General features: G+C 37.0%; 3 protein-coding genes across 5 annotated transcripts; 2 read left to right on the forward strand and 1 right to left on the reverse strand.

The window, feature by feature from the left end:
* The first annotated feature begins 12,805 nt into the window (after nt 1-12,805).
* LOC108986588 (26S proteasome non-ATPase regulatory subunit 6 homolog) lies at nt 12,806-16,943 on the forward strand. Its single transcript, XM_018959246.2, has 8 exons — nt 12,806-13,114; nt 13,208-13,322; nt 14,531-14,621; nt 14,702-14,847; nt 14,963-15,182; nt 15,287-15,395; nt 15,619-15,787; nt 16,446-16,943. The coding sequence occupies exons 1-8, from the start codon at nt 12,979-12,981 to the stop codon at nt 16,618-16,620; spliced, it is 1,161 nt and encodes a 386-aa protein (XP_018814791.2). The 5' UTR covers nt 12,806-12,978; the 3' UTR covers nt 16,621-16,943.
* Nucleotides 16,944-18,018: 1,075 nt separating this feature from the next.
* Nucleotides 18,019-19,719, forward strand: LOC108986590. Of its 3 annotated transcripts, none has more exons than XR_001995393.2 (3): nt 18,019-18,200; nt 18,769-18,847; nt 19,068-19,719. XR_001995393.2 is itself a non-coding variant. In XM_018959248.2 (3 exons), the coding sequence occupies exons 1-3, from the start codon at nt 18,107-18,109 to the stop codon at nt 19,529-19,531; spliced, it is 675 nt and encodes a 224-aa protein (XP_018814793.1). In that variant the 5' UTR covers nt 18,019-18,106; the 3' UTR covers nt 19,532-19,719. The 3 variants fall into 3 exon arrangements, 2 of the variants coding, with proteins under 2 accessions (XP_018814793.1, XP_018814794.1); XM_018959248.2 differs by lacking the exon at nt 18,769-18,847 and adding an exon at nt 18,294-18,410; XM_018959249.2 differs by lacking the exon at nt 18,769-18,847.
* Nucleotides 19,720-19,886: 167 nt separating this feature from the next.
* Nucleotides 19,887-22,513, reverse strand: LOC108986589 (nucleoside diphosphate kinase 2, chloroplastic). The gene is made up of 7 exons (XM_018959247.2): nt 22,187-22,513; nt 21,973-22,029; nt 21,584-21,670; nt 21,024-21,104; nt 20,795-20,907; nt 20,618-20,667; nt 19,887-20,149 (listed from the first exon to the last, which is right to left on the reverse strand). The coding sequence occupies exons 1-7, from the start codon at nt 22,436-22,438 to the stop codon at nt 20,082-20,084; spliced, it is 708 nt and encodes a 235-aa protein (XP_018814792.1). The 5' UTR covers nt 22,439-22,513; the 3' UTR covers nt 19,887-20,081.
* Between the last annotated feature and the right edge of the window lie 396 nt (nt 22,514-22,909).

Below are 22,909 nucleotides of genomic sequence, written 5' to 3' on the forward strand. Positions count from 1 at the left end.
CCAGCGTGTATGCGACTTTCCCTATCCTTCGAAGGATCTGGAATGGTCCATAGTAGTGCGGTGACATCTTCAAGTTTCTCCTCATAGCCACTAACATCTGACGATAGGGCCTCAATCTCACGTAAACCCACTCGCCTTCTGTATATTCTCTTTCTGTCATTTTCTTGTCAGCATAAATCTTCATCTTACTCTGAGCATCTTGCATGTTTTCACTTATGAGCTTGGCTATGTAGTCTCTGTTTCGGAGCTCTTCCTCCACTGCTTGCACATGAGTAGCTCCTGGCTTGTAAGGCAACATCCTGGGTGGAGGCTGCCCGTATACATCCTCGTATGGTGAGATCTGTGTTGTGATGTGCCTTGTTGTGTTATACATTTATTCTGCCAATGGTAGCCATTTTGTCCAGTCTCTTGGCCTGTCACTAGAGAAACAACGTAATAACATTCTAGATTTTTGTTAGTTACCCCTGTTTGACCATCTATCTGCGGATGGTAAGCAGAACTTATCAATAATTCTGTGACGTATATGTGAAAGCACTCTTTCTAGAATCGACTTGAGAATATGGGATCTCTGACACTTACAATTGTTTGGGGCATGTGACATAATTTGAAAATATTTTCCATGAAAACCCTGGCCATTGACAGTGCTGTGTAAGGGTGTGTAAGTGACATAAAGTGAGCATATTTGCTCAACCTGTCCACTACCTCCATTATGACAGTACGCCTCCCTGCTGGTTTTAATCTTCAATGAAGTCCATGTTGATATCAACACAATTTTTCTCTGGTATTGGAAAAGGTTGAAGCAACCCTGCTGGATGGAGGGTTTCAACCTTATTCCTCTAGCATACACCACACTTCCTGATAAAAGCTCTCACATCACTACGCTGACCAGGCCAAAAAAACTACCATTTTAACTCTTGAATTTGTCTTATGTGCTCCTGTGTGGCCCCCTAATGGACTATTGTGAAAATGCTGTGGGATTTATTGTTGAAATGGCACGAGGGTTCCCAAATGCAGTTTAACCTTGTAAAAGAGTGGATTACTTTGGACTTGGTATAAAGCTGGATCCAAGGTCCCTTGATGGTAAGACTTCTTTAACTTCTCTGTCCATGCTGCTTGCATCATACTGATTGCCTGTATTTTTATGGTTGGATTGCATGAGTTGGTGACTGGTTGGGTTGGTTTGGAAGTGTTGCTGGTTGGGTTATGGTGGATCTGTTTGGCTGGGTGAAATATTTGAATTTGGATTTTGAATGGGTTTTTCTAACTCTCTGAGTGTGGCAATCTAGATAATGCATTGGCTACTGTATTTGTCTTTCCACTCTTGTATTCTACCATGAAGTCATAACCAACTAACTTTGAGACCCATTTTTGTTGAGCTGGTGTCCCCACCCTTTGCTCTAGTAAATATTTAAGGTACGTTAATCAGTGCGTACCTTGAAAGTTTGTCCCAATAAGTAGTGCCTCTAATTCCTAATAGTCATCACTAATGCAAGCAACTATTTTTCATAAGTTGATAGGGCTAAACTCCTTTCCTTTAATGCTTGACTTAGATAGGCAATGGACTGCCCTTCCTACATTAGAAATGCTCCTAACCCCTCTCCTAAAGCACCACATTCAATTACAAAGCACTTAGTGAAATCGGGTAACCTTAATACTGGGGTTTTCATCATAGCTTCCTTTAGTTTAATGAAAGCTTGTTGAGCCCTGTCATTTTAACAAAATGCATATTTTTTTAATAAATCCATGAGTGGTGCTGCAATGCTCCCGTACCCTTGCACAAATTTCATGTAATAATTGGTAAGTCCCAAGAATCCCCTTAAAGCTTTAAGATTTTTAGGCCACCCAGTTTTGCATTGCTATAATTTTCTGTGGGTCAGCTTTTACACCATCCTTGGAAATGATATGCCCGAGATACTCCACCTCATTAGTCCCAAAAATACACACTTTAAAGCTTTAGCAAAAAACTGATGGAACTTCAAAATTTCCAAAACAGTTTGTAAGTGTTGTATATGATCTTGCAGAGTTTTACTATAAACCAGAATATCATCAAAGAAAACCAACATAAATTTTCTTAGATAGGGATGAAACACCTCATCCATCAACCATTGGAAAGTTGATGGGGCATTGGTAAGCCCAAATGACATTACTAAAAACTCATAATGACCCTCATGGGTCCTGAAAGTAGTTTTAGGAATGTCATCAGTGTTCATTCTAATTTGATGGTACCCTGAGCGTAAATCCAGCTTAGAGAACACTTGAGCCCCATGAAGCTCATCCGAAAGTTCATCAATATTAGGTATGGGGTATTTGTCCTTCACAATATCCTTATTAAGGGCATGATAATCTACACACATACGCCAACCCCATTAGTCTTTCTTACTAATAAAATTGGAGAATAATATGGGCTTTGGCTGCTTCTAATAATACTACCTTATAACATTTTAGATACCAACCTCTTAATTTCATCTTTTTGGTAATATGGGTATCTACTGAGCCTTACACAAGTGGGTTTTGAACTTGGTTGTAGAGTTATCCTGTGATCATGACTCCTAGGTGGAGGTAGACCACTTGGCTCATCAAAAATCGCTTTAAATTTTTCAAGAATCTCCTATGCAGCTACTGTAACAGTTTCTTGAGAACAAGCGTTATTCCCTTCCAAAAACTGAACCCAAATTTCCTCAGTAGAATTTTCTTTCAATCCTTGCACATACTCGACTTCTTCCACTACTCTGCTTGGTAATTGTATTCCTCTTAATGTAACAACAACATTTTCTAAATTAAAACTCATAATTTAATTAGTAAAATTCCACACTATTATCCCTAATTCCCTTAGCCAATCCATACCCAACACAATATCACATCCCCCCAAGGCTAACAAGTACAAATAAAAGGTGTTGCTTAAATCTTGTAGTAGGAGTGGGACAACCCTACATAAACCAAGGTAAGGGAGGTTGGTTCCATCAGCCAATTTGACTGACAGTTGGGTTTCCTTCACTGGCAGTCGAGCCTTCTTTGCTACATTTGGATCAGTAAAACCGTGTACTCCCCGTGTCAATGAGGATTATCACACTGGTTTTGTTAATGACCTCTGTTAACCTCATGGTTCTAGGAGTCCATGCCCCTGCCATAACATGCAATGAAATTCCCAACAACTCCCATTTTTCCTCCTCTCTTTCTTTCCCATCTTCTGATTGGATTATAGCCAATGACCCTCCAGTTCCTTCTTCCTCTATCTCTTTTATTCTCATTCCTTCTAATAAAAAGAATTTGGGTCTATTACATCTATGGCCTAGTTGGAACCTCTCATCATAATAATAACAAAGACCCTTGTTCCTCCTCTCTTGCATTTGGGCAGGAGATATTCTTTTAACGGGTATGGCTAGTTTTTTTGTTAGTGTTGGGAAATCTGGTGAGGTTGTTTTGGTAGTTTTGGTTTGTTCTAGGTGGTGGAGGTGGAAGTCTTAGAACGGGAAGTGGTGCTGGTAATTTGGGAGAATGGGGTAATTTCGGGTGTTATGTCTCTGGCTTCTCCTTATAACTTCCTCTTCCTGTAATCTTGCTAAACCAAAAGCAGTAGGTAATGTAGTTGGTTTGAACATGGTTACTATGATCCTAAGATCCTCTCTTAACCCACTCAAGAAGGTACTAATCCGAAACTCCTCTCTTACTCATTTTATTTTATTAGATAGTTCTTCAAATTGAGTTTGGTACTCTTCTACTATGCTAGTTTGCCTCAATTTAGTAAATTTCCCCATTGGATCTTCATAGGCCGAGGGTCCAAATCTTATTCTTAAGGCCTGAACAAACTTATCTCAAGTATTAACTAGGCTTGAGTCCCTAAGCCAACAATACCATGAGAGGGCCTTACCCTCCATGTGGAAGAAGGCTATGTGAATTCTTTGGTCATCTGAGGTGTTATAATAAGAGAAAAACTGATTTTTTTTTAGAACCCATTCAACAGGTTTTTCCCTATAAAACTTGGAAATTTTAATCTAAGGGATCTAGCTTGTATACCCATTTCCCTCAAATAAATGATTGTTACTAACCTTTACATTATGATTAGAAGATCCTACTCCCGCATTTTGATTTCCTGTCATCACCACTAGTTGCTTATAACTTGAAGCCAAGTTGTTCAATTGCTGCAACACTACTTCTAATATCCCTTTTTGCCTTCCTTATTCTTCTCGCAGGTGCAAAATTTCCCCTTCAATGATGCCAACGCCTTAGGAAGTTGGGCCTATCTGGTTCCCTCATCGTAGGAACGCAGCTCTAGATACCACTGTTATGTGCAGGATCCAAATGTATAATTTAAACAATTCACTCACTGGTAATTAGAGGTGCCAATATCCTCCCTCTCAATATATGGAAAATGATACTCAAATAATATATTAACAGATGAAGACTTAAATAAAAGACCCAAATGGCAATTATCAATAACTAACCATTAACCCAACAACGAACGTTGCCCAACATGGCCCATAACAAACAAATAACAGAATTGACTTAGTCTAATAAGATCTGCAACTCAGCCCACGACCTAGAAGCGAAAGACCTATAAGACCCTTAAAGGCAAACTAATTACAAGGCATACAAAAGCAACATTACGAAACCCTAATTCATAACCCTAGCCTTCAGACATTCTTCCTCCCATTTTGGCGCACCTAACACATTAAGAACTTTCCAACTTTCCTGGCTTGTTCTAGGAAACCAAACAAGGAAATTAATCGAACAACAGAGAAAGATTTTACCTGAATTCGAAATAACGTTGTTTCTAGTACGAGCTTACTCTTTCTTCTTGCCATTGATTGGCCAATCGCGTGAGAGAGTTTGACACAGAGTGACTCACAACGAGCTTTGTTACTCATCATCCCTACACGCCATGTTTTTTTTTTTTTTAATTTTATTCTTCTTAAACTTATTGAATTATTCTACTTATCATCCATATACCACACATTTGGTAAGAGTAAAAAAATTTAAAAAAAAAGTATGGTATATGGTATGTAGGGATGATAGATAGAATTTTTTGACTCATAGCAGGTGAGGTTGGTTGGGTAGCGAAGCATGTGGGGGAATAATCTGGACCGTCAATCCACCCTTAAAAATTAGGATAATGTTAGGTTTACTACTTTCTACCACCCGTTTACTACTCTATAATGTATTTGAAATTCTTATTTTTTATTTTTTATTATTTCTATGTATTTTTTTAACATCCTTAACCATTAAGAATAAATTAAAAAAATATACAACTTCACTAATAATCACTTTCTTAACCACTAATAGTCACTTATTTAACCATTAAATAAGCATATTATTATCCTTCAAAAAATGTCTTCTTTATCTGACAATCACAAGAATGCTTAGAAATTGACTTATTTATGCCATATTAAGCTTTAAAAAGGAAGAATAAGAAAGAAAAACATTTAAATAAAAGAAAATTATTTACACCATACTACTATCTCATTTTTTTCTACTATATAAGATGTGACATATTTATCAATATTGAATGATCATTTATTTAGTGATTCTTTATTATCCATCGATGACATCTTATATAGTGGAATGAACATAGGATAGAAGTATGGAATATAGTATTAATCTTAAATAAAATAGGAAAATAGTATAGATTGCAATGTATGATGTGTTAAAAAATTTCATTCTATTTATAAGTCAATGGGTAAAACACAACATTCAAATTTATTTTATATCGATATTTGATAAGTAATACTACATAATGTTACTATCTTATTTTTATTTTAGTTTTATAAATCTGACACTTTTCATTTTTTTTTTATCATTTTTTTAAATATAAAAAATTCAAATATTGATGGAAAATGACACTTTATTAGAGCATTAGCATTAGCCTCTTGAAAGTTGTAGTTAAAAACTGACTGAATATGTTATCTTGGCCGGTTTATATAATATGCTTCCTTTACATCACATATTAGATTATGTGTAAATTTATCTAAATTATTAAAATAATAAGTTTTAATAATAGTTTTTTATTTTCTAATTAACATATCCAACATTCATATTTTTCAAATTCAATAGTCAAATATGTTATTTTCTCTAAACGTTTTGGCGTTTACAATTAGGGTTGTAAATGAATCAGTTTGTTCGATAACTCGCTCGGTATTCACTTGATTAAACTCAGATTGAATTCGACTCATGAAAAAAAAAAGCTCGACTGTGAAAGCACATACACACTCGATTAGTAAATGACACATACCTTACTAAACTCGACTCGACTCGACTCAACTAAATCTCGTTCAGGCCTGCTCATTTATGCCTAAATTGACTTGTTAGCTTGATTCGATTAAATCTCATTCATATATTAATAAATATATACATACACCTATGTATATATACATATATGTGTGTGTATTAGCTAATAATATAAACATAACACTTTTATAATTATATATATAATATGTAACCTAATTACTTATGCCTTTATTGAATATGTTTCATACTTATATTTTATAATTTGTACAATAATTAGTTGATAAGATTTAATAATTTCATACACAAATTTGTGGGAACCTGACGCTGGAATAATAGAGATTATTCTACATGCTAGTTTCAACAGATAATTTTTAGGGAATGAAGACAAGAGAATCACCCAAAATACAGAGAAAATGACTATGATGTTCAATTCAAAATTATAAAAATTTAAGAATATACAAATCCACCCACAAGCCAGGTTGTAATAGTTATAAATTGACAATATCATAATTTTACCAAAAATAGCAAAATCTCAATAATCACACCAAAAATAAATACGTAATAAAAGAAGTAATCTGTCAAAGATCTGACCCAAATTGGGTTCATAATCATTTTCTAAATAATAAATGAAATATTACCATAAAATGTAAAAATAACTAAAAATGGAGATACAGAGGGAAAAACAGTGGATTTTGGCCTTGATAAAGGTGCACACCAAACATAGCTAGGTGAACAAGACGTGTGCACCAAAAAGAGCTTTCCAAATTAGGGTCATATGCACTATTCTGATATCCGTAGCCAAAATTATAGCAAAAATACCTAAACGTACCCAAAATTGTCTCAATAAGGGTCTGCATCATTTGATTAAGATCCTTCTACATCAGTAGCCCCCGGTTGGAAAGAACTCGCCCTCGAGTTCACAGTAGCTTCATCAAAATCCACAAAATAAGGCCTTAGGTATTTCACATTAAATACACCAGAACTCTTCAAATGGATGGGGAGGCACAACCTATGGGCATTATCATTGATCTTTTGTAGAATCTCACAAGGTCCAATCTCCTGCTCTTTAAGCTTATTATACTCTCCAATAGAAAAATGATCACGAGTTAATACCGTCCAAACAAAATCACCAACATCAAAGAGTACTTGACAACGATGACTGTCGGCCTAAACCTTGTACTTGGCGTTGCTCTCGTGAATGGCTAGCTCCACTTGCTCATGGATGTCCCGAAGATGTTCTGCCATCTCATCTGCCTTGTGATTCAAACGACCAACATGTGGAATAGGGGCTAAGTCAAGCACACCGGACGGGTTCTGAACATAGACAATCTCAAATGGTCTCAGTCGTGTGGTTCTGTTCTTGGATTTGTTATAGGTAAATTCTACTTTGGAGAGCCATATCATATTGCTTTGGTTTATTTCTTGCCAAACTCATCAAAGATTTCCCAAACTCCGATTCACCACCTTGGTCTGAACATCTGTCTAGGGGTAGTAGGTGCTACTGAAATTCAACTTTGTCCCCAATTTCTCCTATAAACTCCTTTATAAATGACTCATGAACTTGGTGTTATGATCTAAAGTGATTGACCTGGGAACACCATGTAAACGAACAATCTCCTTGAAGTAAATATGAGCAATCCGAGCAGCATCCATTATTTTCCTGCAAGCTACAAAATGGGCCATATTGGAAAACCTATCAACCACAACCAAAATAGAATCCATGGCCCGTTGGGTCTGAGGTAAGCCTAACACAAAGTCCATACTGACATTGAACCAATGAGTTTCAAGAATAGGCAACGGGGTGTACAAGCCTGCATTAGTGAGAACCCCTTTGGAACATTAACACACATAGTATCGCTCCACATAACGAGCACATCACTGGTCAATTTGGGCCAATAGTAATCAGAGGAGACCAGGGCCAACATCTTATCTCACCCAAAGTGACCCTCACTATGAAGTTCACTAATAATCCCTTGCCTTAGTGAACAATCTGGGATGCACAACTATAATCCACGAAATAAATAACCATTATGCAAAACAAAATCATTTCGTTGACCATCAATTGCCTCTCAAAATATCCTCTTGAATGAAGGATCTGCTGCATACATGTCACTGAAAGCCTAAAATCCTACAACTCTGGTGCTCATGGTGGTGAAGAGTAATGTACGACGGATTAGGTGCTACGCAGTTCAGACTCCCCGATTGGTGCCCAACGAAATGTGAACTCCTATAAGTACGCTACCCACTTGGCATGCCTCCTGCTCTACTTGTGCTGGCCATTGATATACTTTAGGGCCTCGTGGTCAGTGATAAGGATGAACTCCCTATGTACTAGTTAGTGATGCCAATGCTTCAGGGACTAAACTATGGCATAGAAATCTATATCATAAGTAGAATAATTATTCTTCGATCCTAACAGCTTATCACTAAAAAAGGCTATTGGGAGCACCTCCTAACTCAAAACACAACTAATGCCAACCCAAGATGCATTACAATTGACCTCGAACGCCTTCTTAAAATCTGGCCTCTGCCTCCTCAGATCAGTTGAATTCACGTCCTTTGAGGCATTTCGTCATCTTCTGTTTAACCAGTTAAAAGCTAGCCTCTGCCTCCTCAGATCACTGGAATTCACGTCACTTGAGGCACTCTGTGATAGGAGCAATCAAAGTGTTGAAGTTTCTAATGAACCGGCAGTAGAAGAACGTCAATCCATGGAAACTCCTGACATCATGTAAAGTCTTAGGTTTGAGCCACTCCAAGACCGCATCTACCTTTGACTGATATGAATGAACACCATCAGTAGACATAACAAAACCAAGAAAAGTTACAAAAGTAGTAAAGAAAGAACACTTCTTCTGATTGATGAACAGACGCTCCGTTCTCAACATATCAAAAACAACTCGGAAGTGATCAAAGTGTGACACCTATGTTGGATTATAAATGAGGACATCGTAGAAGTAAACTACAACAAATTTCCCCATAAAAGGCTGCAAAACAAGATGCATAAACCTCATGAATGTACTGGGCGACAGCCTAAAAGGCATGACCATCCATTCATACAACCCATGTTGCGTCTTAAACTCCGTCTTCCACTTATCTCCATGCCTTATTTTGATATGGTGGTACCGCTTTTAAGGTAAATTTTTTAGAAGACCTTAAAACCGGACAATTGATCTAACATATCATCTAGGCGTAGAATTGGAAACATGTACTTCAATCTCTGTTGATTGCTCTGCTGTCAGCACACATACACCAATACCCATCTTTCTTCAGTACCAGTATGGTAGGGACTGCACATGGGCTTATACTCTCATAGATGTAGCCCCTCTCCAATAACTCTACCACCTGACGCTGTAACTCTTCAGATTCCTTGGGACTGAGGCGATACGTAGGTCGATTTGGCAAACTTGACCCCAGAACAAAGTCAATCTGATGCTGAATATCCCTCATAAATTGTAGGCCATGAGGAAGATCTTTTAACATCACATCAGAAAACTCTGCTAGCGGCTGCTGCACCTTACTAGTAAATATGGACTTACGTCTGCTGCACTATTCCCACAAGACAGCAGAGCGTAAATCACTTCTTCATGCTCAATCTCTTCTAGAAACCTAGACATAGAAAACATATTAGTACTATTGGCTACTAGGGTAGAAGTGGTTCCTTCCTGGCAAGGTGCCAACACAATCTTCTTCCCTTTGATGCTAAAGGAATATGTATTCTTTCGCCCATCATGAATAACAATGCGATCATACTGTCAAGGCCTACCTAACAAGACATGACAAGCATCCATAGATACGACATCACACCAATCATTATCAAAATATTTTCTGCTGATAGAAAAAGATACTAAGCATCACCTATCTACTGTTACCTCACTGCCTTTATTCAACCATGACAATTTGTACGGCTTGGGATGACGATCTGTCTTTAACTGTAATTTCTGGACAACCTCTTTAGACACCATGTTCTCACAACTGTCATTGTCAATGATCATCTTGCAAACTTTATCGACAACTGTGCAGGTCGTGTGGAAAATATTGGTTCTCAACCAATCGTCCCCTGAATCACCCTTGAGAGTCAATAGACTCTTACGAACGACCAGGTCTCATGGCCATTACCATACAACACGTCTTCATCCTAATCATCATCATACACAAGCTCTCCAAACTCCTTAGTTTCTTCTACCATGTCTTCCTCAATTAAGAGATTTTTGTCTTTCTGATTAGCAGGCTTCTTACACTCAATCGCTCTATGCCCCTGTTCACCACATTTGAAACATATAATATTAGAGCTAGAACTCTAACCCTGCGATATCTGCTAGATAGGATGAGGTTCTTGAGGCCAAACTGCTCGACTACTTTGATCGCTTTTGATCATTGGCTTCCTATTATGCTGCTTCTCTGCAACGAGTGCACGTTGGTATGCTTTAGAAATTGTCCACAGCGAGTGAAGGTTGAGGAAATCCCGCAAGGACTAGCGTAATCTCTCCAAAGACCATGCCACCATCTACTCTTCTTTTTCAGATAGATCATTTCGAGCTATCAATTGATAGAACTCTTCTGTGTTATCATCAACTGATCTCGTGCCTTACCTAAACGAATGAAACCTCTAAAACATTGTTTGAGTGTAGCCGAAAGGGAGGAAGTGACATTTCATCTTCTCCCAATCAGTAACCTTGGCCTTGCCTTGCCTCGTGATGGCCTCAACTGCTTCCACCACGCAGATGCTTTGCCTTTGAGTTTGATGGCGACTAGTTTCACTTTGACACAATCTGGGACTTCCTTATAATAAAAAATCCGCTTCACTTCATTCAATCAATCAATGAACTCTTCGGCCTGTAACGTACCATAAAAGTTGGGCAGATCCACTCTAAAATCGAGGTCCCCATGAGGCTCCTCCCGACCATGGTGCTTCCAAAATAGAGCACGATTGTATACAAGTTTTCAAAATTGGAATCGAAATCGTGATATTCCATCTCACAATAACCAATATCTTGCGCCATTAGGCGCCGGGTTAACTCTACAAATTGCCTCTGCAAATCCACAATCATCACATCTCGAATGCTACGATTACGGTGCGAGACTTCCTAGTCTGGAACCTGCCCACGAAGACCACGACCACTAGTCGTGAAAACTAATGAGATAACACCCCAGGAAAGATACAGAAGCTTTGATGCCAACTGACGTCGGAGAAAATAGAGATTATTCTGCAGGCAAGTTTCAATAAATAATTCACAGGGAATGAAGACAAAAGAGTCACCCAAAACATAGAGAAAATGATTCTGATGTTCAATTCAAAATTATCAAAATCCAAGAATGTCCAAATCTACCTACAAGTCGGGCTGTAATAGCTATAAATCGAAAATATTAACATTTTACCAAAAATCGCAAAATCTCAATAATCACACAAAAATAAATACGTAATAAAAAAGTAATATGCAAACAATCTGGCCGAAATCGGATTCAGAATCACTTCTTAAACGATTGAAATATTACCAAAAAAGGTAAAAAATAACAAAAAATGAGGATTTGGAAAGAAAATAGTGGATTTTGATTTTGACCATGACATGTGCACTGAAAAGAGCTTTCCGAATTGGAGTTATATACAAGATTCTGATACTCGTAGTCAAAGTTATAGCCAAAAGACCGAAACTTGCCCAAAATTGTCTCAATCAGGAAAAAGATCACAATTTTCTGCCATCTTTGCGCTGACCTGCCACATCAAGGTATTTCAGTGCCATCAACGTTCAATCTGACAAATTAGCATCATCTGACTCGGATCCTCCTATATCAGAACCATATATGAAATAGATATATGCTATTATATTATGTATATATATTAATAGTTTATGTAGGCAAATAGTATATTGTTATTATGGATAAATATAAACTAGTTACATATTAATTATTTATAAATTTTTAAAATCTTATAATTCAATAGAGATTCTACTTATTAATTGTACAAATTCAATATTAAATTTTTATTTATCTAATTTATTAATTATTAAATTTTATTAAAAAATATAAAAAAAATAAACAATTCGAGCTTAAGTTGAAAGTTTAACTTACCAAGTTGAAATCAAATAAAGATTAAATAAAAATCTCGAACTCGAGTGAGTCGAGTTGAGCATATCTTTGATACAACCCTATTTACAGTCACATATTCTACATGTATATTATCCATACTCCAATACTAGTCTCTCGAGGTGGGAGCGAAACAACTGCATAGTTTGTAAAATTTGTTATATTTGATTTGCCAAATTAAGATTTCTAAGTTTTTATTACAAATTAAATATGATCATATTAATAGTGTGAAATGATCAGAGCAGATTATAAATATGATTTTTTTTAATTAAAAATAAAAAAATATCGTTTTATTTAAAATGAGAAGTATTATAATTATAAAGAGATTTTATAAAAAAAAATTATAAAATAATATAATTTTATATAATATGTTAGATTTATCTTATAATAAAAATAATTTTATAATCTAACGTTGATTAAATTATATTTAATTTATAAATTTATTTTATAAAATCTTTTTATAAGCATTCCTCTGAAATTTGATTAATTTTGTACAGGAGCTATAAGACAGGAAACTTGACGCATCAGCGCGAAGCATCTGATTATACCCTTCTCCCCACAAAGTACCCACTCTGGCACTCTGCCTCACAGTTCGTGCCTCCTCCCTCAAGCAAAGCGCAGAACCAAAACTCTGATTGCCCATCTAGCTCAGTGAGTCCGCACCGAGTCGCCATGGAAAGCCAGGAAGGAACTCAAGAGCTTCACCTCGTGCTCGCCCACAAGCTCTTCCTTTTGAGGCACCCGGACGTCCAGGACATCGAGAAGGTCCGCCTTAAGGAGGAGGTCTTCGCCATCGTCAAAACCGATGGTAGCTATACGATTCTCTCCGAGTTTCATTGCCATTTCTCCGATTCCGTCTCACTTTAATGATTTTTCTTTAACCGCTGTTTGTGTTGTGTAGATATGGCTCCGTTGTACGAAACCCTAATTTCCGAGTCGGTACTGGAGAAAGATCAGGGCGTTCTGGACTCGATGCGCGCGAAGATCGAAGACGAGATTAAGAAGCTTGACGAAAAGTGAGTTTGTGTTCAATTTCAGTTCAATTTGTAGATATTTGAATTCCGAAGTTATGTCTGTTCGGTTGCGGAGAGAATAAAGAACAAAGAAAATATTTTTGTTTTGAATTTGGGTCTTCATGTTGAAAGCTATCATTGACGTAGCCAAACTGTCTTATTACGGTTAGTACGGCGATGGTTTCGGTTTTGGTTCTTTTTGGATGGGAAATATAATGTAAACTTCTCAGATAATGTTTGGGGCAAAACAACAGAGAATGATAGATAGACACAGTTTTTTGGTGGCTCTTAGTCGTACAGTTCCTCTGAAGTTAAATGCATTGGTTTTGTTAGCCTATGTATAGGCATTGTGGGCTTTTAGAGTAGCTAATTACTGCGAGTTTATTTACTTGCTGAACTTCCTGGAATGCGAGGGTTTTTCTTTTAATTATTATGTTATGATGAAATGGTCATATGCAAATGGTAATATGAGAGGCTATTTTTCATGATGAAGTTTGGAAATTTGTACTTGAAAGTCGAAATGCTAGCTGTGTCTTCCAGCCCAATTGGTTGGGTTTAGGTCCTAGCCTTCTGGGGTTCAGTTCTCAGAATAGAAAAGGAAAAAGAAGTCGAATGTTCATTTCAAGGAAAGAATGGGTGGTCCAACTTGTAATGGGTAATTGATGACCCTATTGTTGGATGATTTTTCAAATTGGTTTAGGTATGTGCGAAGGTCTAAGGGGGTTTAGTAATTCTTGAGTATCGTACAAAGATCTGATTTTAGTTTATGCTCTTCTTCTTTAGTGAAGAATGAAATAAGGTCGGTTTGTGTTTCAATTACGTTGATATGATAAGGTTTGAAATTCTGAACCTAAGTATTTGAATACCTGAACGTTAATAATTCAGTTGGCTTTCACTTGCATACTCATCTACAATCCTGAGTTTTCTGAGTTTCAATTTGTTTGTATTCATTTCTCTCTCTTTTACTAAAGTTCAACTCATTACCTGCCACATCTCGTATATAATAGACGATGTGGATGAATAAAGAATGCGTTTATCTTGCATTATGTCAAGTAATAACTCTTGCAGATTACAATAAGTCAGTCTATTGGTTTGATGGAATCGCTAGTTCTTATGGGGATTTAAAGTGTTTATGGATCACTAGTTAATTGGTCAACTTTTGTCTGTTTTCTTTTCACTCAAGGGATTATATCTGCTTGGACTTTGTTCAGGATAGCAGATGCTGAAGAGAACTTGGGTGAAAGTGAAGTCCGAGAAGCTCATCTGGCAAAGTCCTTGTTTTTCATTCGAATTGGTGACAAGGTACATAAGTTTCATCACTCATTGTCTGCTTACACTGGTGTTTAATTTTCGAATCTAACTTTTTCCCTCCATGAACTCAGGAGAAAGCATTGGAACAACTCAAGGTGACGGAAAGCAAAACAGTTGCGGTTGGGCAAAAGATGGACTTGGTGTTCTATACACTGCAGCTTGGTTTTTTCTACATGGATTTTGATCTAATTTCCAAAAGCATTGATAAAGCAAAGAAGTAAGTTTTGACATGAATTTGCTGACAATGTTCTGTGGCTCTCTGTATTTAGAACTTGGAGTTTAAGTTGGAGACATGAGTCAATGAATTGTAACCATTTTCGTAATTGTGCCAGCTTGTTTGAAGAAGGCGGAGATTGGGAAAGAAAGAACCGCCTGAAGGTTTATGAAGGCTTGTACTGCATGTCTACTCGAAACTTCAAGAAGGCAGCTGATCTATTTTTGGATTCAATTTCAACCTTCACAACTTATGAACTTTTTCCTTATGACACCTTCATATTCTACACTGTTCTTACGAGCATAATATCCCTGGATAGAGTTTCCCTGAAGCAAAAGGTATTCAGCTTTCCCCACTTAATGATTCTAATTTAACTAAATAATCTCATTTTAATTTTCTGTTTCTGGTCAAGTTGTGTGATATTAATTTTGCTAATTGTTAGGTTGTGGATGCTCCAGAGATCTTGACAGTGATCGGGAAAATCCCTCATCTTTCGGAGTTTTTGAACTCTTTATATGATTGTCAGTATAAACCATTTTTCTTGGCATTTGGTGAGTGGATACCTAATAAATATGTTCCACAATCTTTTATACAATAATAAATAATTGAATATGTTAGAAATATAAGTTCTACAGGTTTTTCTGCATGGTTTGATTTCTTGTGACACCCATCTCCTTGATGGTGTTTTCCCAGCTGTAAAAATTATGTGATATGGGATTTTGTCTGTTTTTTTCCTTAATACCTCATGGGTTATGTTTTGGATTTTACTTTCAGCTGGCCTGACGGAGCAAATAAAATTGGACCGCTATTTGCATCCACACTTCCGGTACTATATGAGGGAGATCAGAACTGTGGTTTATTCCCAGTTCTTGGAATCCTACAAGAGTGTTACGATTGATGCAATGGCCAAGGCATTTGGAGTTACGGTGGAGTTTATTGATCTGTGAGTGTTTTTTTTAATAAGAAGATATTTTATTGATATAAAGATAGGCATAGCCCAAGTACACTTGAGTATACATGTGATTACACCGATTTAGGGACTAGAAATGGTTACAAGGAAATCATGCAAGCTGAGACCATTTAAATCTATAGCAATGGCCCACATAAATAAAGTCTTCCAGAAAAAGCCCTTAAACTCTTTCAAGGAGCGCTCACGATACTCGAAATGTCTGTCATTTCTTTCACTCCAGATGCACCAAAATATACAAATGGGAACCATCTCCCGCACAACTGCAATATGTGGTGTCCCCATGATCCCTCTCCAACTTGCTAGTAGTTCAACCACTCTCCTTGGCATAACCCATGCTAATCCCACTTTGCCGAAAAAGCAATTCCATATGGCCCGAGCAAATTCACAATGTAAGAGTAGATGATCCATTGTTTCCCCACAATTTCTGCACATACAGCACCAGTCAATGATGATAAGTCCACGTTTTCTTAGATTATCAATGGTCATGATCTTCCATATTAGATCTGAGTGTTGAAGTGTCATTGGTGCTATATTTTTTTTTTTTTTTTATAATCTTACTTAAAAGAGTTTTATGTTTTCTTTAGAGATGGTGTATGCGATCGAGTTTTTAATCCACCCATTTCTCTTGTAGGGAACTCTCACGATTTATTGCAGCAGGGAAGCTTCATTGCAAGATTGACAAAGTTGCAGGTGTTCTTGAGACCAATCGTCCAGATGCAAAGAATGCTCTTTACCAAGCAACTATCAAGCAAGGGGACTTCCTTTTAAATCGGATCCAGAAGCTGTCTCGTGTCATTGATCTGTGAGGTACATTGGATTTCCATGCAATTTGGAAGCGGCGCCGGAACTTGCGTATTTGTTAGTAATGCAGAACACAAGTCTTGTTTGCCTTTTATTTGATAAATCTGATTCTCATCTAGCGGTAGTCAATCTGTTTTCGTTATCCCAATTTATCAAGGTGATGAAGTAACTGATTTAAGGTACCGATTCAGTTTTTCAGATTCTTTTGCTTGTTCCTTTTGGTGATTTTTTTTTTAAAAAGTGTACGACTGCTTAGGTTATAAGATGTTTTGTCATTAAAGCACTTGAAACAAATCTTAGAATTGTCTAATGGTTATTTTGTGATGAATGAGGTGTGAATGAGTTTAGATTTATTTTTGTTAAGAAGCAAATCGATTAGAAACGATTAGGTTTTTGAAGCTTTGGTGATGAGGTCTCATAATCGTTGCAGCCAATGTAAGATTCATTTCCTTTCATGGAGTTGCCTCTCGGTCTGTGTCCTGAGGCCAACCCATGCACGTTCCGCCAACTCATGAAAACTTCCATGCTTTTCAAATTATATTGGCCAAGTTGGTTGCTTTGTGATTGATGTAATGAATCTTGATGATTCAATCCGCTGGGTGAATAGCATTGAAGAACTGATGCAAGAAATCTCTCTCTAAAAGAATCAAAGAGAAGGGCAAAAGAAACGGAAAATAGCCATGATTTATCAAAGTTGAATGCCTGAGTTGTAGTTCGAGGCAACTAAGCAATAAAAAGTCGGTCATCAACCCTGAGGAAGCGCAAGAAGTTGCTCAATCAACTCCAAGTGATCATCACCACTGATGCTAACCATAGAGAGGAGAGAGCCCGCTCATTAAGGAATGGGCATCTGAACCTGGACAAGCTCTTAGAATAATGAGTTCTTCGTGACTCTCTGACTAACAATCTGAACTGGACTGTTAGTATGCGAATGCAAGCCCAACTTGTTAGCAAGGCTGTTAAAAAAGTCCTGTTCCCTTTGATTCTGCTTCTGTAGTGACCAAGAAGTCCTCTCCTGAAAAGAAAGAAAGATGAAAAAAGGATAAGGCTCGAATCAATATAGCTAAACCATGAAAATTCAGAAGATCTTTATCCTCCAAACCTCAACATCTTTCCATCGAGGAAAAGAAGTCCGAAACAAAAAAATTAAAGCATTCTCAAGTAGAGATCATTAGCATAGAAGAAAATTTACCAAGCCCATGAACCCAAGTATTGAACTCCCTGTTCAGAGCTGAAAAAAAAAAAAAAAAAAAAAAGAATAAGAAGAAGAAGAAGATTCCTTGAAATTGGGCCTGCCCTGAATCGTGGAAGCCCAATGGCGATGAAATGGGCCTAGTTAGTGCCTACTGGGCCCATTCCCGAATATATTGATTCGCGCTCTTCCGTGAAAACTCCCCCCCGCGTCTGCTTCTCAGTTCTCACAGAAAAAGTGAAAACCCCTCTTTTTGAACTAAAATCATCCATCTGCGGTTAGAAAATCAGATAGAGAGAATGTTTGGGAGGATCAGAGCGTCGTCTTCCTCGCCGGAGAGCTTGGAGAGGCCGCCTTCCAAGATTCTCAAAGATGATCCTCTCTCCATTTACGGTATTCTACTTCTCAGCTTCCTTTCTTCGGGGATTGCCTTTAATTTCGAAATTGGTTTATGCTGAATTTATGTATTTAAATTTGGGTTCCTAGAAGATGGAGTAAAAGAAGGCAAAAGGTATGTATGCTTGAACTATTCGGGCATGTACTGTACTGTGGTGAGTTTCTCCATGATGTCAAACGGGAAGTTTTCTGCATCTTTTGATCGTGGTGGGTAAATGACCTTTTGTTTTGTTGATTTTCATAATCGGGAAAAACATAATTGAGCCCACATCAGGATGTGAACTTTGATTTCTTTTACTCCCGTTTTACTCAATAAAGGAAGGAGGCTTCCACTTTGTGTCGTTGGTGGATTAAGCTTCTTGTTAGTTGTTTGTTAACTTCATCGGTGATGTCTTTCCCATTTTTCTTGTGTAAGATTGCTTTCTTTGCAAAAATCTCCCTTTGAATTGACCCAAAAAAAGTTCAACTTCAAACACTTGGAGCTGCTTCAATTAAAAAAAGAAAAAGAAAGAATATGGGTATTCTAGAATGATAAATGATAATGGACTTCTACATTTCTGCTTAGGATCTGGATTGGCAAGCAGAAACGCTGATGAGGTCAAATTTGATCTTTTGATGTGAGAGACGAGTCCCAAAAGCCTGAGGTTTACGTTGTTCTATTAAGTTTCCTTTTGGAATTTATCACATTATGAAAGTCCTGCAATTCCATCTTTCATCGTATGCTGCTACGCGAGAATCAATCTTAGATCTTAACTTTGAGGTTTATATAGTCGCAGCATCTTATCCTCTAGAATGGTATTTTTCAACTTATTTAAAGGTTGCAATCATGAGCATCGTATTAATTTCATTTCTCCTTTGTTGCAGAGGCTACACTAATGAAGCTCAAATTAGGTTCGCAACGTGAGCTAAGTTCACCCTCCGAGCAGACGGTGCAAACAGAAGTCAATTTTGATTTAAGCTCATCATCCTGTGCTGGGGCTACCAGTAATTCCAACAGTTTTGAAAATACTGCAATCTCCCCTTGTGAGGAGGTAATGGCGATAGATACGGAATGTTCTTCCAGAAGTGGTTCACCCGATTCAGTTGATTCTCGTTCCACTGGCAGCATGAAAGAGCAACAGAGCAGGAGTAATTCAGTTCTTTACCTCTTTTCTAAATTTATGAATTCACGAGAGGTTGTATGTTTATCCTGTGAGGATGCCATGCAATTACAGGATGGTTGTTCTTCCATTGTTTCAACAACTTCAAGTGACCGTCAATCTCTTGGTCGCATGGAACTGGAGATAGATCAGGAATGTGTCAGCTCTTTACCTTTCTCCCAAATGTAATATCCGAACTGGGTTTCTGATCTGGGTTAGTATTAGAAAGATTAGATTGGTACTGGGTTAGGTGGTTAATTTGAGCTTGATTTGCTGTTCTGCTAAGTTCATATTGTTCAAAACCCATTTTTTTCTGTTGAACGCTCAATGCCCATGATGAGGAAATATATAATCAGTGGAAATGAATTCAGCTGGTATTATTGCATGTATATGGTTCATCTGGGGACGTGTGGCTGTGGCGCAGTGTATTTATTTGCTTGTAAGTTAAATATACGGTATACCCCATGGATCACGAAATTTATGGTTCTCAACGTGCAAGGGATGCATTCACAGAATCTGCAGAACTAATACGGGAAAAGTATACTTTACTACTTAATGCTTTCACTTGCTGAAACTTTGTTTAACCTCTGATGTCAACTTGATGCGTTAATTTTCTGTTCTGCAATAGAAAATCCCGTTGAGAATTTAAAAAATTTTAAAAATAAATTAATAACTTGACATTAAAAGTACAGTTTCTTCAAAACCACATCAGTCAGGGAATTGAGCGTCAAGTGAAAGATCACTCCCTTAGCCACGGTGCTTGAGCTGGTGTCCACTGACATATTTCACCTTCTTTGAACCAGAGAGCTGCCGACAGAGAACAAAATTATGAGACGGAAAAAGTTCATAACATATTCATCAAGTTATTTGATTATAAATCGCAGTTCAAAATGATAACTTGGTGTTGTAGCTAATGCAGACATGAGAAAGAGTCTAGCCACTGTGATGCATGAACTTTAGATTTTGTACGGTGGAGAGAATACCATATGATTGATGATATCGACAAAAAGACATGACATTTGCAACTCAAAACCAGATCTTATATTAATTGTCATAGATGGATTTCAAAGATACACAATGACACCATACTTTTTTAATATATATATATATATATATATATATATATATATGCGCGTGCACATACACGTGTATATTTGCATGACTATAGTTTCATAATAACCTAGTTCACTATTTTTTTTTTTTTACCATAATGTACATCTGAGTTAGGATTAAGAACTCAATGCAAGATCACTGTTAATTATAACATGATATTACCTATTTCACGCTGACCATTTTCAGGGCTGTCACTCCCATGAACCACATTCCTGCCAAAAATTTTCACCATAAGTCCTTGTCTCTAGACAAGTAATTTGCCATCAAGACAATAATTACCAACCCATTTCGATGAAATTAATATACACTAGCTAAGCACCAAAGACTAACAGTACTAACCTTCCTGTTTGTACAGCAAGGTCCCCTCTTATTGTGCCAGGGTCAGCTTGGAGAGGATTTGTAGAACCTATAAGCTTACGTGCTGATGCAACCACACCAACACCCTCCCAAGCCTTGCAAAATAACATAGTGATCGGTGTTGTCAAAACAACTTAAAATATTACAAGTATTTTGTACTCATCATTTACCATGTAAATTTGTTGGGGTTGGGAGAAAGACTAAGTCTTACCATGCACACGACTGGACCTGAAGTTATGTACTCGATCAGCTTAGGGAAGAAAGACTTTTCCTTGAGATCCTTATAATGCTCCTGACACCAAAAACAATATAGATTAAGTGCATAATAATTTAAGCATCTCAAAGTGAATGTAAAACGAATGCTCAAGTGACCATCAAATTAACACCAACTACAACAATAAAGATGAAACTGGGAAATTACAATGTTCTGCTGTTGATTGACCAGAATGGAAACATAAATGAAAGTTTGCATATTATAACAGGACAGAGTCTCCTGTTGTATTAGCCCAAAATCATTACATTCTCTATGAATTCTCGGCAATTAAAATGGAGCATCTTGTTCGATCAGAAAAAAAATGGTGCATCAGGTTCTGTTATCATCAGATGCAGTATTTCTTCACATCACAACTGTTTGCTCTTGGCTTACTTGAATTCAGGCAATATAAACGAGCAAAAAACTCTCCCATTCTCAATAACGATATAAAAATGCTGACTTGGGGTTTATCCATGTAAAACAATAAATTAAATATATGTATCAATGCTATGACAAACCTCTGCCAACTCTTTCGGGCATTGAAAGAGCTTCAAGCCTGTCAGTTTGAATCCCTTCTTCTCAAACCTCGAAATAATCTCTCCAACCTGTAACAACTCAACCAAATTAGATACATTCAGGCCAGGAAGAAACAATCAAAAAGCTTTATTGTTCATTGTAAAAGCTAAACACCCAAATGATAGCTTAAAAAGCCAAGAAAATAGATCTCCAATTATAAATTCCCATAATCGAGACAAGAATTCGACAAGAAATTAGAGTTTTTTTTTTTTCTTTCTATGGTCACAAATAATCTAAAATTTTAAATTCTCCCCTATGCTCTCCAGTCTCCAGACAACCAAACATGGCATAGGACTGTTAATAATTTCGGACGAATTAGAGTAGAACTTACGAGTCCACGCTGAACACCGTCTGGTTTCACCATTATATAAGTTTCATCAACTTGTTCCTGCACACACAACGATACAAATAAAAAGAATTAACATTTTCAAATTAAATGGGAATCTACTAAACTTCGCAAACGCTGCAGAAAATGACGGAAGCCCCAAATGGGGTTTTAATAATTTGAGGTGAAATTTGAAGACACAGAAGGAAGAGAGGCAAACCATGGAAGCAACCAAGTGGGGAAGGAAGATATGGGTTTTGGTGGTGGCATTGTGGGAGAGGGTTTTGGCATGGGGACGAGATAGGGAATATGAGAAAAGATGGGAATTTGAGTGGAATGCAGCCAAGTGGAGGTGGTGGGTGGTGTGCAGGATAGGCTTTTGGGTGTAGGATAAGCAGCAAGTTCTCAGAGTAGGTGAGCGTGGAAGAGATGAAAGAGATGGACGTCCTCCAAACACAGCCTGAGCTTCCATTGTCTCTCCAATCTCTCTCGCCAAGCCAACAACACGAGTGTAATTTTTAGATACCCACGTTTTAGCCAAGGGGAACAAAAATATCCCTACTCGGGTTATTAGTAGATATGATTTGAATATTGAGTCGAGATTAAATAAAATAAAAAATAAAATAAAATATTATTTTTTAATATTATTTTTATTTTAAAATTTATAAAAATTAAATTATTTATTATATTTTATATAAAAATTAAAAAAAATTATAATAATAAGATGAAATATTTTTTATATTTAAACGGGGGCATATTCTACTTTTAATTACAAATATTCTAGCCATTTTTGGACTAATATTCCTGCTAGATGATGACAAGATAGATTATTAGGCACAGTTGACAAACTAGTAGATGTAAATCTTCCGTTAATTGGATTGTAGTATTTATGTGTCAATATTTAGTTCTATCTACTTGCTCATAAATAAAGTAAAGGAAATGA

Source organism: Juglans regia, chromosome 9 (genome assembly GCF_001411555.2).
Source record: "Juglans regia cultivar Chandler chromosome 9, Walnut 2.0, whole genome shotgun sequence".
NCBI classification, from domain to species: domain Eukaryota; kingdom Viridiplantae; phylum Streptophyta; class Magnoliopsida; order Fagales; family Juglandaceae; genus Juglans; species Juglans regia.